Source organism: Solanum stenotomum, chromosome 6 (assembly GCF_019186545.1).
Source record: "Solanum stenotomum isolate F172 chromosome 6, ASM1918654v1, whole genome shotgun sequence".
Taxonomy (NCBI): domain Eukaryota; kingdom Viridiplantae; phylum Streptophyta; class Magnoliopsida; order Solanales; family Solanaceae; genus Solanum; species Solanum stenotomum.
The window spans coordinates 55,129,938-55,143,115 of NC_064287.1; the positions used below are offsets into that span (position 1 = coordinate 55,129,938).

General features: G+C 31.7%; 1 protein-coding gene and 1 pseudogene across 1 annotated transcript; one reads left to right on the plus strand and one right to left on the minus strand.

Moving 5' to 3' along the window:
- Positions 1-4,855: 4,855 nt before the first annotated feature.
- On the minus strand, positions 4,856-8,366 carry LOC125867392 (G-type lectin S-receptor-like serine/threonine-protein kinase At1g11330; annotated as a pseudogene).
- Positions 8,367-9,775: 1,409 nt separating this feature from the next.
- LOC125867401 (putative clathrin assembly protein At1g25240) lies at positions 9,776-11,256 on the plus strand. The gene has a single exon (XM_049547892.1). It carries the CDS (start codon positions 9,966-9,968, stop codon positions 11,160-11,162), a length of 1,197 nt encoding a protein of 398 aa, XP_049403849.1. The 5' UTR covers positions 9,776-9,965; the 3' UTR covers positions 11,163-11,256.
- Positions 11,257-13,178: the final 1,922 nt, after the last annotated feature.

The window sequence follows — 13,178 nt, forward strand, 5'->3', positions numbered from 1 at the left end:
TTTTTTGTTTTTTGTTTTATGAACTTTCTTGTAAGGTTTTCATTGATTATATACCTTGAGCAAGTAAGAGTTAGTCTTGCTCATAGCTCCGGCATATAGATTAAAGGGTGGTCAGTGATTACTAGCCAATTAGTTTAACGTGTTTTGTAAGGAAATAATATTATGTATATAGATAAAATATTGTGTGATTTATGAAAAATATTACTTTATCTATTTTAGTTTTATATGATATTTTTAAATTTTTAGTTAGTTTCAAAAAAATAATAATCTTTAATGAAATGACTAATATTATTGTAGTTGTAATGAATTTTTATATAATCATATCATTTATATGAATATTTGCGGGTAAGTAAATCTCCTTTTAATATGAATTTGTAATTTTGAAACTAAGACAAGTTATTAAATATAATAAGTAAAGTTAATAAAATTGATGAAATAAAAATTTCTTATATTAATAATATAAGTGTATTCAGAATTTAAATTTATGAATATTATTATTTTTTTAAATTAAAAAAAAATATTTATAGAAATTCTTTAACCTTGAGTGAAGCCAATAATTACTTTGAGCCCACACATGTAAAGAGAGAGAAGCAATAAGACGAGAGAAACAAAAGAACATCTTTCACACAAGAAAACAAATTAAAGAGTCATTATTTCATGACACACAATGTAATTTGCATGAACAATTTTTTTTTTGGGAACTTTTATAAAGAGTAACTTAGGATATGAAGTTACACGTGACCTTTATTTTCCTTTTCAACTTTTTTTTATAAAAACAAAAAGTGAAAAGTTGAAAGTGGTTTTTTTTTTAAAAAAAAAAAAAAAAAAATTTCCATTGACCAAAGTAAACATGATTAAAAGTTTTTGTAGCAGCTTTTATGAAAGATGGTGGAAAATGCACGATTAAGCAGCTTTGTTAACAAAGTTTTGTCTATTATACATATATATTGCATCTTTTAAAAAAGGAATAATTTCCTCCTTTTTGGAGTTTCAATTTCAGAAAAAAATGAACAAAAAAGTTATCGTTCGATAAAGTCATATATCTCTATAACAATGATGTTGTATGAGTATTTATTAATTGCTATAGTAAAAAACAATTATACAAAATATGTAATATAACATATCATACGTTAAAATAGTCGGGCTTTTGAAACACTTTGGTAATATTCTCAAATATAGAAATGCATTTGTTGTAAATTTCAGAATTTTATGGTTTGTATTTGAATTCTATTTACATGCAAAAAAATGAAACACGAAACAAACAAAAAAACAAAGAAATAACAATAATACATTGTGAGAAATAATGGAGACAAAAATCATTAGGGGTAATGAAAAATATAACAAAATAACAAAAATAAAGGTATATATATTTTTTCCTGTTATAGATTCCTTTGGCCTGCTAGCCTGACAAACTTTAATTTACATTACTTTCAAATTAAGAAACTAATCTATGGAAAAAAGTCTTTTCTATCCTCATAAGATAGGATCTAATTCACCTCTTTTAAGTCGTATATATAGGATGCACTAAAATAACAACATTACATTCTTGCATAACATGTCGGACGTAGAGTCGATTATAAGTTGGTTGTATCTTAATGAGCATATGCAAAAGGCTTAATACGTGTCAATTTCTTAAATTTGTCACTAAATTTCATCAAGATACTTAGAGATCGTTTAATACAAAGATTAATAACACATGGATTAGTAATGCAGAGATTAATAGTGCAGGGAATAGTAATGCAGAGTTTATTTTTATCAAGTGTTTGGTTCATTGTTTCCTACTTCATCTTGTGTTTAGATTAAAACTCTATAAAAAGCTTTTTTCCAATTATACCCTTGTATTATTATATAATTGGATCAAGGTAGATAATTGCCGGACAATGTTATTTTTTTTATGACCTTCTAACTAGTTAGGTGAAGAATAATTTTGTTGTCATGATTGCTATTTTTTCACTTGAATTATTTGAGGATAAATAATTGTCATTTTAATAAATTTAGCACTCACAAAATGACATTTTTCAATTTTAAAAAGATAAATCATCTACTTTTAAAACTGATAAGACGGTAAACAATAGTTAGTAAAATTGAGTAAACCATCTACATTTACACAATAAAATTGCAAGTTATAGTTTTAATATATATGCAATTTTATAAATTGTTCAAAATACAAATAATTAGAAAACCACACACATATATATTATACATTCAATTAAGAAACATCATGTGGTGATATATTTACCTTTTTAATTAGTAAATGTTAAATTCACATTTCAAAAATTGTATTGAATTTATTTAGTAACAAACAACTCTCTCTAATAATTTATATGCTAATTTATTTAAATTAATTTACTAATACAAATATAAAACATAAAATCAAGAAAATAAACAAAATGATTAAAATGATTTGAGGGATATTTTTGTCTTTACATAGACTTATCCCATGATATTAAATCATATGTATTACTAATACCTCCAAATAAAAGGTACTAGTAATACATCATCTAATACCATGGATTAGTTATACATAGGCCCAAATTCTTACCAAACATAGTACTATATAATACCATACATAATACATGGACTATTTCTCCTAATTCTTTCTACCAAACGACCCCTTAGAGTACTCAATGAAAAAAAGGTGATCTTTTAGCCATAAATGTAAAGAAAAATCTAATAAAAGTAAGTATTGAATAATAGAAAACTTGAGTATGACTTTTAACTATGGGTATGGTATGTTTGTCTCTGTAGCAACAGAGGCATATTGTATGGTACAATCACAATTTTGGATCACAAACTTTAATGAGACAATCGAAGTCCTTTCCTTGTCAATTTTCCATCTTCTTAATTGTATTTTGTACCTTCATATCTTGTCAATCTTTTCCCTCTTTTTATTCAAAAAATGGAGGTTTCTCAAGTGTTTTCTCCCTCCTACTAAGAGACAAATGGCCGGGCCCGGGTGGGAAGGGGGGAAGTCGACCTAACTTGTTCAGGATTCAGACGTAGATATTACTGATGTACAAGACAAAAGCATCAAAACTATATTCGTTTCATTTCAGTTTATGTAATGTAATTCGACTTGACATAGAGCTTAGAGGCGGGGGAGTGGGGAGCCGACCAACTAATTGTTTGGGATTAAGACATAGTTATTATTGTCGTACGAGACAAAACATCAAAAGTATACTTGCTCTATTCCATTTTATTTGATGTAATTCGTCTTGACATAGAGCTTAATAAAGTTTTTTTTCTAAAAAAAAGAAAAAATGTATAATTTATGATTTAGTTTTTAAACATGTTATTACAACCCATTTATTGTGGTTATAAGGCTTTTAAATTTACAAAGTTATAGAAGCATACTATTAATTAACAAATATTTGGTGATATATGAAGAGTCACACATATTATTTTTATTTAATTTTCTATATAATTTATATTTTATACTGATAGATTATCTTGTTTCATGATGAAAAGAAATGTTGTAAGGGTACATCATAGGTACAAAAGGGTGGTTACTAATTTTGAACCATACAATAATACAATATACACAGTTTTGTAATCCTACAACTCAATATTATCTCTTTTTTCTAAGAAAATAAAAGTTGATATAAAATCTTACATCAAAAGGAGAAAAAGGCAACAATAAACAAACAAATAATAATCTTCAAGCCTTAGATTCTTACTAAAAATTTATCCTACATGTATAAATAATCTCTTTATAACCTAGTTAACAAAACGATTATGATATGAATCTTATAAATTAAAAATTCTGACTCTATCTCAGCTGGGATGAAATGTTGTGAGGGTACAATATAGGGACAAAAGGGTGGTAACTAGCTTTGGACCATAAAATATACACATGACACATAGTTATGTAATTCTATAACTCTATATATATTATCTCTTTTTCCTAGAAAATAAAAGTTAGAATAAAATCTTAGATGAAAAAGGAGAAAAAGACAACTATAAAAAGACAAATAATAATCTTCAAACATGAAACATCCCATGCTATTGTTGAAGAGTTTCTTGCAGAATATATTTGTTGAGAAAGACTTATGGCATAATGTCTCTATTTTGTTTGTGTCTCTTGGATGCTAACAAGACAAGATACCACAGGTTTCAGTGCAATAAAAGATGCCATTACTATGCCATAAAATTATTGAGTTGTATATGTAAGATATATTTAATTGATTATATCATCACTATTACAGAATCGCTAATTTTCGATGAAAATTTACAAAATATTCCCTCGGAAATTGAGTCATCGGTAACATTTCCGATGACTTTTCTATCGAAAATCCCCTTATCGATGAGTCAAATTTTGACGGAACGTCTATTGAAAATTAACGATTTTTTGATAGTGAATACAGGATGTTTGCTGATTGGAGATGTTTTGACGAAAATATAAATATTTATTATAGGGAGTTCTCTGTAATTATATTGTCTTACATATAACCTAATTTTAATTGTGTAGATATGACATAAAACTTAAAACTCTTTACTATTTTACTTTGTATTAGAGCAGGGTCTTTACTATTTTACTTTGTATAAAAAAATTGATTTTTTTTTGCATACGTATCACTTCGAAACAACTTCAGATATTTGTGGCATCTGAAGTAAGTCTTGATAAAGTTGAACTTAAGATATAATGTCTGAAATTTTATATGGTTGAAGTTCATGTATACGTGACTGAATTTCAAACAAAAATGGTAAATTTGGGGGAGGGGGCCCCACTTGCCTTTATTCATCATAATCCCATAAGTGAATGTGGGGAGAGGGGAGAGTAGAATGTAAGCGGACCTTACTCGTACTATCTATTTCTGAGGTAGAAAGACTGATTCCGATCATGTATTTTCACTTGTTTAAACAAAAACATTTAGATGCAAAAATGAAATTGGTAAACTAGATGTTTATCTAGGTACTATTCACAATATTTCATATTAATTATCTAGCATCAAGGTTTGTCAAAGTGACATAATTTACAGAACCAACTCCATTATCATCATAAAAATTAGCAAAAGCAGGCTTCAATGGTGTTGGAAGACTTATAACTTCACTTGAAAACATGGAAAGAACATTTGAAACTGTTGGCCTATCTCTAGCAAATTCTTGAACACACAACAAACCTATTTGTATGCATTTTGTTAACACAATATCAAAGTTGGGATCCCATAACACTTGATCAATAAAATTTGATAAATCATTCTCTTTCCATAGTTCCCATGCCTGAAAAATAAATAAATTGTTTTAGTGGTAGTTAGATTTATTAAATAATTAACAACGAGACGCAATCAGGATTTGAAGCTTAATGATACCGGATCCAAGCAGAATGGAAATATACACCTCTAGATGATCGAAGAACCCAAAGAGATGTTAGTATAATATGGGGTCTTCCCTTCAATGGGATCAGAAAAGATTGTACTAAAGTTTTGAGCGTTAATAACATTCAATTCGATCTATCAAAATGTCCTTATTTCACAAGGCTATAACACTCAATATCAAGTTCTAAAGTTAGATTCTAATGAACTTCTTTATCAAAATATTTTTGCTTCTCACAATTAAGTACAAGAGAGTTTTAAAGGAACTTACATATCCAAGAAGGCTTAATGAGATCTCCTCATTCCAAAAACTTGCAACCTTTTGCCCACTCATTATTTCCAACAACAACACTCCAAAGCTAAAAACATCCGATTTCTCAGAAAACGTCCCTTTGATCGCGTACTCTGGAGCCATATAGCCACTAAGACATTGCAAATTCAACGATAAATCAACGAATTAGCTTAATGTGGGAACTTTTAGACAAGAAAAAAACTTAGCATATTGAATGGCTATACATATACTTACTATGTTCCTGCAACTTTCCTTGTCTCTGCTTGATCTTGATTGCATTTGAAAATCCTAGCCATGCCAAAGTCTGAAATCTTTGGATTGAAATCATTATCTAACAAGATATTACTTGGCTTTAGATCTCTATGGATTATCTTTATTCTTGAATCTCTATGTAGATATAGTAGTCCTCGCCCTATCCCTTCGATAATGTGCAATCGTTTGCTCAAATCCAACATCCCTTTATGCATTTGATCTAAACATTCATCGAAAGACAGTTTCATTCTATAACAACTTAAGCTTTTGCATCATATAAAAGAGGAAAGCTATAATGAACATACAGTCAGACCTCTTTGTAACAACGTCGTTTGTCTGGATGTTATTATAAAGAACATCACATTAAAATCTGTTCCAAAGGAAACTTGGCTGTTATAGTGAAATGTTATTATAGTGAATGACTGTTATAAAGAGGTCTGACTATATATCGCAGAGTAAGAGTTTCTTTTAGGACTAACCAAAGAGAAAAACATCCAAGCTTTTATTTGGCAAATACTCATAGATCAACATCTTCTCTTCTTATTCTATGCAACATCCCAATAATCTAACAAGGTTTCTATGTTGGACTCTAGATATCAACAACACTTCATTCATGAACTCTTCCATCCCTTGTCCTGAGACAGTCGAAAGCCTCTTGACAGCTATTTCCACCCCGTCTGCTAATACTCCCTACGAACAATAAACAGGTAAACGATACTACTTGACAGTTGCATTTACAAGAACCGGAGTTGGAACATATTGGTTCACGCGAAGAAAAAAACAGGTTTACCTTGTATACCGGACCAAAACCGCCTTGTCCAAGCTTATTGTTGTCATGAAACTGGTTTGTTGACATTGCAAGCACTTCAAACTGGAAAATTGGCAACTCATCCAAACCAACATTACTAATAATTTCTCCCAAACAGATCTTCTTTCCATCTAGCTGATTGTTCCTTTTAAAGTGAAACCATATTTTACCTCTTTGCCTTGACATCCAAAACCATATAAGATACACACCAACGCAAACAACAAAAGACGATACAATCACTAGAGTTGCGATTAGTCTAATCTCTCCATGATGATCTGCAGACGAAACCAAATCATGTAAGACTGCTGGAAACATTAATAACAGTGGCAAATCAAGAAACAATGAATCAATACCGAGTTCAGAATGTGCCACACGGATGTGAAGTGTCGTGCCAGAGGCTTGAAACTGTTGAATGTCAATCAAGTATCCGATCCACGACATGCAGCCTATTCCTGTGTCAAAAGCATAAGCTAAGCAAGAACAATTACTCAAGCATTGGCTTCTGCATTCATCTTCAAGCTTAGGAGGTAACCATTCAGCGAAATCGGGCACTTTCATGTATCTCATCTTCAAAAATCCATCTTTTGTACTTGTTTTGTTCTTCTCTTGATCACATTGCAAACTTTTCCTCCTCACACAACCACTAGTCCAATTCCCCTTTTCCCATTCGTCGATATTCTTTGGCTCGAACCCTCTTAAACACGAACAAATTGGCGAATACAATGAATTGCAGCTCCCAAATGGACCACAAGTTCCATAAACATCACAATCATTTTCGATAGCTGACCACGGAAACTTCCAAATCCTCTCAATCCCATCCCAGTATGATTGTACCAAGTTCCCACTCGAGTCCAAGACGAACCTTTTAGGTTCTTTTCGTTCAACAAAACCCGTAAGATAGACAGTGCCCTCTTCATCATCAACAACATTGTATCCACCAGTGTGCACTCTACGCATACCCTTTATTCCAATAAAAACCTGACCATTCCATTGACCACTTCGCCAGTATAGATTCTTCCCTTTCCAAATCAAAAGCTGAGGAAGAATCGCGGTAATGCTAGTCGAAAAATCACCAAAACTTGGATCCAAAGGACTTCTCCAAGATCTTAGCCCTGTTTTCTCCCCTGCTTTAACAGAGTTAATAGGTATTTTCATTTTAGGCAAAAATGTATCACTAGGATGTTGGTAACTTTGCCATATAATGTTCCTATTTTTCGAGTTGTCAAGTAAAACAAGGTTCCCTCCTCGTAACTGAGCAATAGAACTCGTAACAACGTGTGAAGTAGATGAAATGTTCGATGTCCAAATAACATCTTTCATTCCATTCATCACAACAAGATTTCCATCCTCAGAAATCTTGAAAACACCAAATGAATCTTTCAATGGTTTATCTCTATTTGCTACCCAAACAACAGTTGTTTCTGAGAAGTTGTACCAAATACCAACGTAACGATTCGTAGTATTTCCAGGACTGAAAAATCCCAACTTGAACATGTTATCAGGACACCATAAAGTTGCTGGATCTTTTATATATTGAGTGCTATTAATGTTACATATTGATAAGCAAAGTCCTAAGTAAGAAAAATGAAGAACAAGCAAATATTGTAGACTAGTGATCATCACTTTGGTTTTTTTTTTTTTCCACAAATCAAGATTTTGTTGCTGGTGAGAGGTGATACGTATTCTATGAATTAGTCGAAGTGTGTGTAAACTAAATAGATAATAATATGCATCTACAACCAAAAAAAAAAGTATATGGTGTTAGAATGAATCAAGTTCAGATAATGGACATCACTTTCTAACTTTGCTGTACTTATCAAACTTTTCATCCAATTTTTGGTTTAACCATTTACTATATGAAGTTCACTGGCTCGACTAATTAGGTTCGGCCCAAGGCCCACTAAGGATGTCCTAAAAGTTTTTCAATTCTTAGAGCTCGAATACAAGACTTGTACTTAAAAGGTGAAGGATTTCTTCCATTCCATTTACAATGTTTCTCAGTAGTATACAGCAAGGCACACTGAGGGTAAAACGCTCCTTATCAAAAGGTTTTTCATTTTCATTGATCGAAATTCAAAACTCCTAATTAAAGGCGAAGGATGTCATCCATAAGTCCACAACTCTCCTCAGTGGTAGCCGATGTCAAATATTTATATAGATTTGATTGTGAACTCAGTTATTATTGCATATTAATTTGAGATCATTGTAGAAATTCATAAACTATAAATCCTGGATACACCTCTTAACAAAAAAAATGTGGGATGCAAAGTACAATAATACATTATACGATTTTTATTTTAAAGCTAGGAAAAAAGTAGTTAGAATCAATAAATTCCTCAATAATGTGGATAGATGAAGTGTGTTTGGTCTCATATGGCACATCAACATGTCATTTTCTTGGACCACTTGGTGATGTAAATTGTAGCTCCTTTACAACACCATAGAAAGTGTTCTCTAGGAGGATTGAACCAACACAATTGTCAACCATTACTATTAGTCGCTACCACCTCCATCATCATAATTATATATATTGCCACCACTACTATTGTCATTGTCGATGCCACCTCCGCCACCATAGTCCCTACTATGAACCTCTTTCACCATCACAACAAGCATCGTTGTCGACTATCACCAACACCATTATCAATCACCACACATTCTTCGCACACCACCACCAACTACTAACAAAACAAAGAGGACAATAAATGAATTATCCAATGATTTGAATTGTGCATTTATTATGTATAAAAATAAATAAACTATGCACATTCGAAAAATAAACAGTCTTAATCATTCATCATTCATATCTGGAAACAACATCTTATAATATATATCCATTCAAATTCAGATATCTTAATCTTAATGCCAAAAAAAATGGATATTTTACCATGCCAACCCCCTCTTATCACGAACACGCACATGTTTATTTTATTTTAAAACTATTACATAAGAGTTCCCTTTTTTTTTTCTAGATAAATAGTTGATTTATTTACGAAAACCATACACACAAAAAAAAAAAAAAATTGTTCCAATATACAAGAACTACACAAAATTAGTAAAATTCTAACAAACCTCACAAAATGTGGTTTCCTTTATTTTATATACTTTTTCATAACTTATTTCATGTGTGTTTCCCCTACCACCTAACTCTTTCTCTGGTCATTTGTTCTTCTTTTTTGTTCCTAATTCCTTAAACAAATGCCAATTTTTTTACTTGAATATCAAGAAAGAGAAAAAAGTAGGGGAAAATCACATACCTAAAAAAACCAAAAAAACACACCGAATTTAAATTTTACAAACAATGAGGCTATGGAGAAAAGCTTTTGGTTTAGTAAAAGATCATAAAAGCCTCTGGTTTGCTAGCCTCTCAAGACGAACATCATTTCGAAATCCAGAAATGGAAGCTGCTGTGATTAAAGCTACGAGTCATGATGAATTAACAATCGACATGAAAAATGTTGATCGCGTTTATAAGTGGCTACGATTATCTCCTAGCCACTTAAAATCTCTCATTTGGTCCATTTCTTTACGTATGGAAAAAACAAAGAGTTGGGTTGTTGCAATTAAAGGATTAATGCTCATGCATGGTGTCTATAGTTCTAAAATCCCAGCTATCCAAAGGATTGGGAGGCTACCATTCGATTTATCAAATTTCAAAGATGGATATTCAGATCCTTATAAGATATGGGGAATAAATGAATTTATTCGCGCTTATTTCACCTATCTTGATCAAAAATCCTCCCTTCTTTTCATGAATTTGCAAGAAAGGAGGAACTTACAAAATTTGGAACACGTCAATGATGATAATAATAATGTTGTTGTTATCGTTGAAGGACATTATTCCATGATTCAAGATCTTGTTCTACTACAAAAATTGCAATATTTACTTGATATGTTGCTTGAAATTAGGCCATTATGTGGTAATGCTGTTGTACCTCTTGTTCTTGAAGCTATGGATTGTGTCATGATTGAAGTTTTCGACGTATACAGCAGAATTTGCAATGGAATTGCTAGAATTCTGTTGCGGATTTATTCTGCTGGAAAAGTTGAAGCTAGCATGGCACTTAGGATTGTACAAAAAGCTACAATACAAGGTGAAGAATTATCAGTATATTTCGAGTTATGTCAAAGTATAGGGGTGAAAAATGCAGCAGAGTTTCCAACAATTGAGCAAATTCCTTATGAAGATATTAAGGAACTCGAAGAAATAATCAATGGAGTTTCTGAAAAAGAATCGCGAATTATTCCATATCAACATGAAGGTAAAGGTATAGTTGTTGTACGTGAAAAAAATGGTGATCAGAATATCAAGAATCTTGAAAATGAGAGCAAGTTGAGGACAGTAATTACTGATAATTGGGAGAAATTTGATGAAGATTTGATGCAAAATGATGGAGTGAAAATTGCACCATATGCAATTAATCCTTTTGAAATATGTACATATAATGTACCTAGTAAAAAAACTCCAGAGTTACCAGATCTAATTAGCTTCTTATAGCAAAATGGCTATATGTGAAAACAATGGTTATATGTGAAAACAATGGCTATATGTGAAAATAGTGGTTATATGTGAAAACAATGGCTATATCTGAAAATAGTGGCTATATGTGATAACTTTCAAATGTTATATTGGTGACACAATAATAGCAAAAAGAGAGAAAAAAAAGGAACACTATTTACGTATATTGTATCACTTGTGGTCTGGTCTTTCTCTGAACCTTATGCATAACGGGTGGGAGCTTTAGTGTACCAGACGGTTTTTTTTAATACATATTTGTATCACTATAATCAAAGGAATTGTTATACATGTTTGCAATAGAGAGTAATTTAGGCATTGTCTTTTCCACCAAAAGAAGAATTAGCCAATGATACCTCGTCATGAATCAAGTTTGCACCGTGCAATGGTGGAAGCAGAATTTTCATCAAGAAAGCTTGAGTACATCTGTTATATATACATTTAAAAAATGGCATTGTATATATAGTGCAACTTTCTTACCCTTCTACGGATAATTTAGCTAAATATGGATGTAATTGTCTATGGGATAATATTATTATGCCCTTTGTTTAATTAAATACATTTGAGTAAGTGATCTTGATACATGGTACCTCAAGAAAAACAAATTGAGGCGGATTATATAAATTGCACTGAATTCTTGTTCATGGCAAATATATTGTGGTGTTATTTACTTCAAATAGTAATTAATCATCGCATTTTATTCTCTATTTAAATTGCTGAAAACTACATCGTGTAATAAGACTTACAATTAATTTAAAAGAAAATCACTTTCTAATGATATTGAGTGTGTTGAGCTGGCCAGAAAAATGAAAATCCACAGCCTGGCTAATTTGTCTATTTCTAACTTGTAAGGCCATAGGTAAGACCAAATATTTAATATGGGGGATCCACATGACCCTATAGACTATAGTTTTTACATAAAATAAGGTCATTCACATGTATGTGAATTCAAAAATGGAAAATTCTTCTAAGATAAGGTTTTGTCACTCTAAAAGGTGTCACATAGTACCATTAGATCCAAACAACATCCTCTCCTATGCCCATGGTTTACATGTGATGTGGAATCGAAGCAAAGAAATTGGTTCATGCCATGACAATATAATCTAACATTAGGTTGATCCATAGAAATTGAGAGAGATATTGAATGAGAGCCTCAGGGCAATAGTAAAATTTGCCTCTGTAACCTAAAATGTCACATATTCGAGCTGTGAAATCAATTATTGATACTTGTGTTAGGGTGGTTGGCAACACTAATACCTCCTTGAGTGCAGCCCTTCCCCACCTTCCCCAAACACTGTATGAACATGAAATACTTCGTATGCAAGACTGCTCATTATTTTCTATACATTGGAAGATTAGGCAAGGGAAAAAGGGAAGGAAATCAGTGAGAATGGATTGCACATGTATTGTGTAAAAGATTCCCACCATCAACATTAAACTCTAAGCTTTGGTGGTACTCACATTATGTTACAAGAATATTTGACTCCAAAGAAAAAAGCTTCAGCTAGCCATGGATGGTAAGGTGCTACAAAAATTATTTTATTTTTTTCGCGCAAACAAACATGAAGAGAGTAATGTGAGCAATACATGAAACAAACTCATCTTAGGATCTAGCTTCCGGAAAGACTATACATTATACAATCCAAAGAAAATATGGTGGAAATTCTATTGCAAATGTATGTACAGGTAAACGATAAAACAAGAAATCTCTTACAAATACACAGTGGTCAGCAATTTTCCGGGACCTGTTATCTCCAACCATCAACATGCACAAGGAGGTCCTCGAAAAGCTATACTCGTTGCTCCAGAATTGCCTAACACATCACAGCATTACATTAATGTACATTTCCTTCAGTATTCACAAGCATTTTGTAGGTGGTATTCTCTCTGAATGTGACCTGGGAAACAGTAGCTATGGATGAATTGACGGTCATCAACCTGTAAAGACAACTATACAATAAGTGAAAGAGATATCATGCTGAAATATGACACTTGAGT

What these genes read in the sequence shown, in the direction of transcription:
- LOC125867401 (XM_049547892.1), top strand. Translation starts at nt 9,966, where the DNA reads ATGAGGCTATGGAGAAAAGCTTTTGGTTTAGTAAAAGATCATAAAAGC.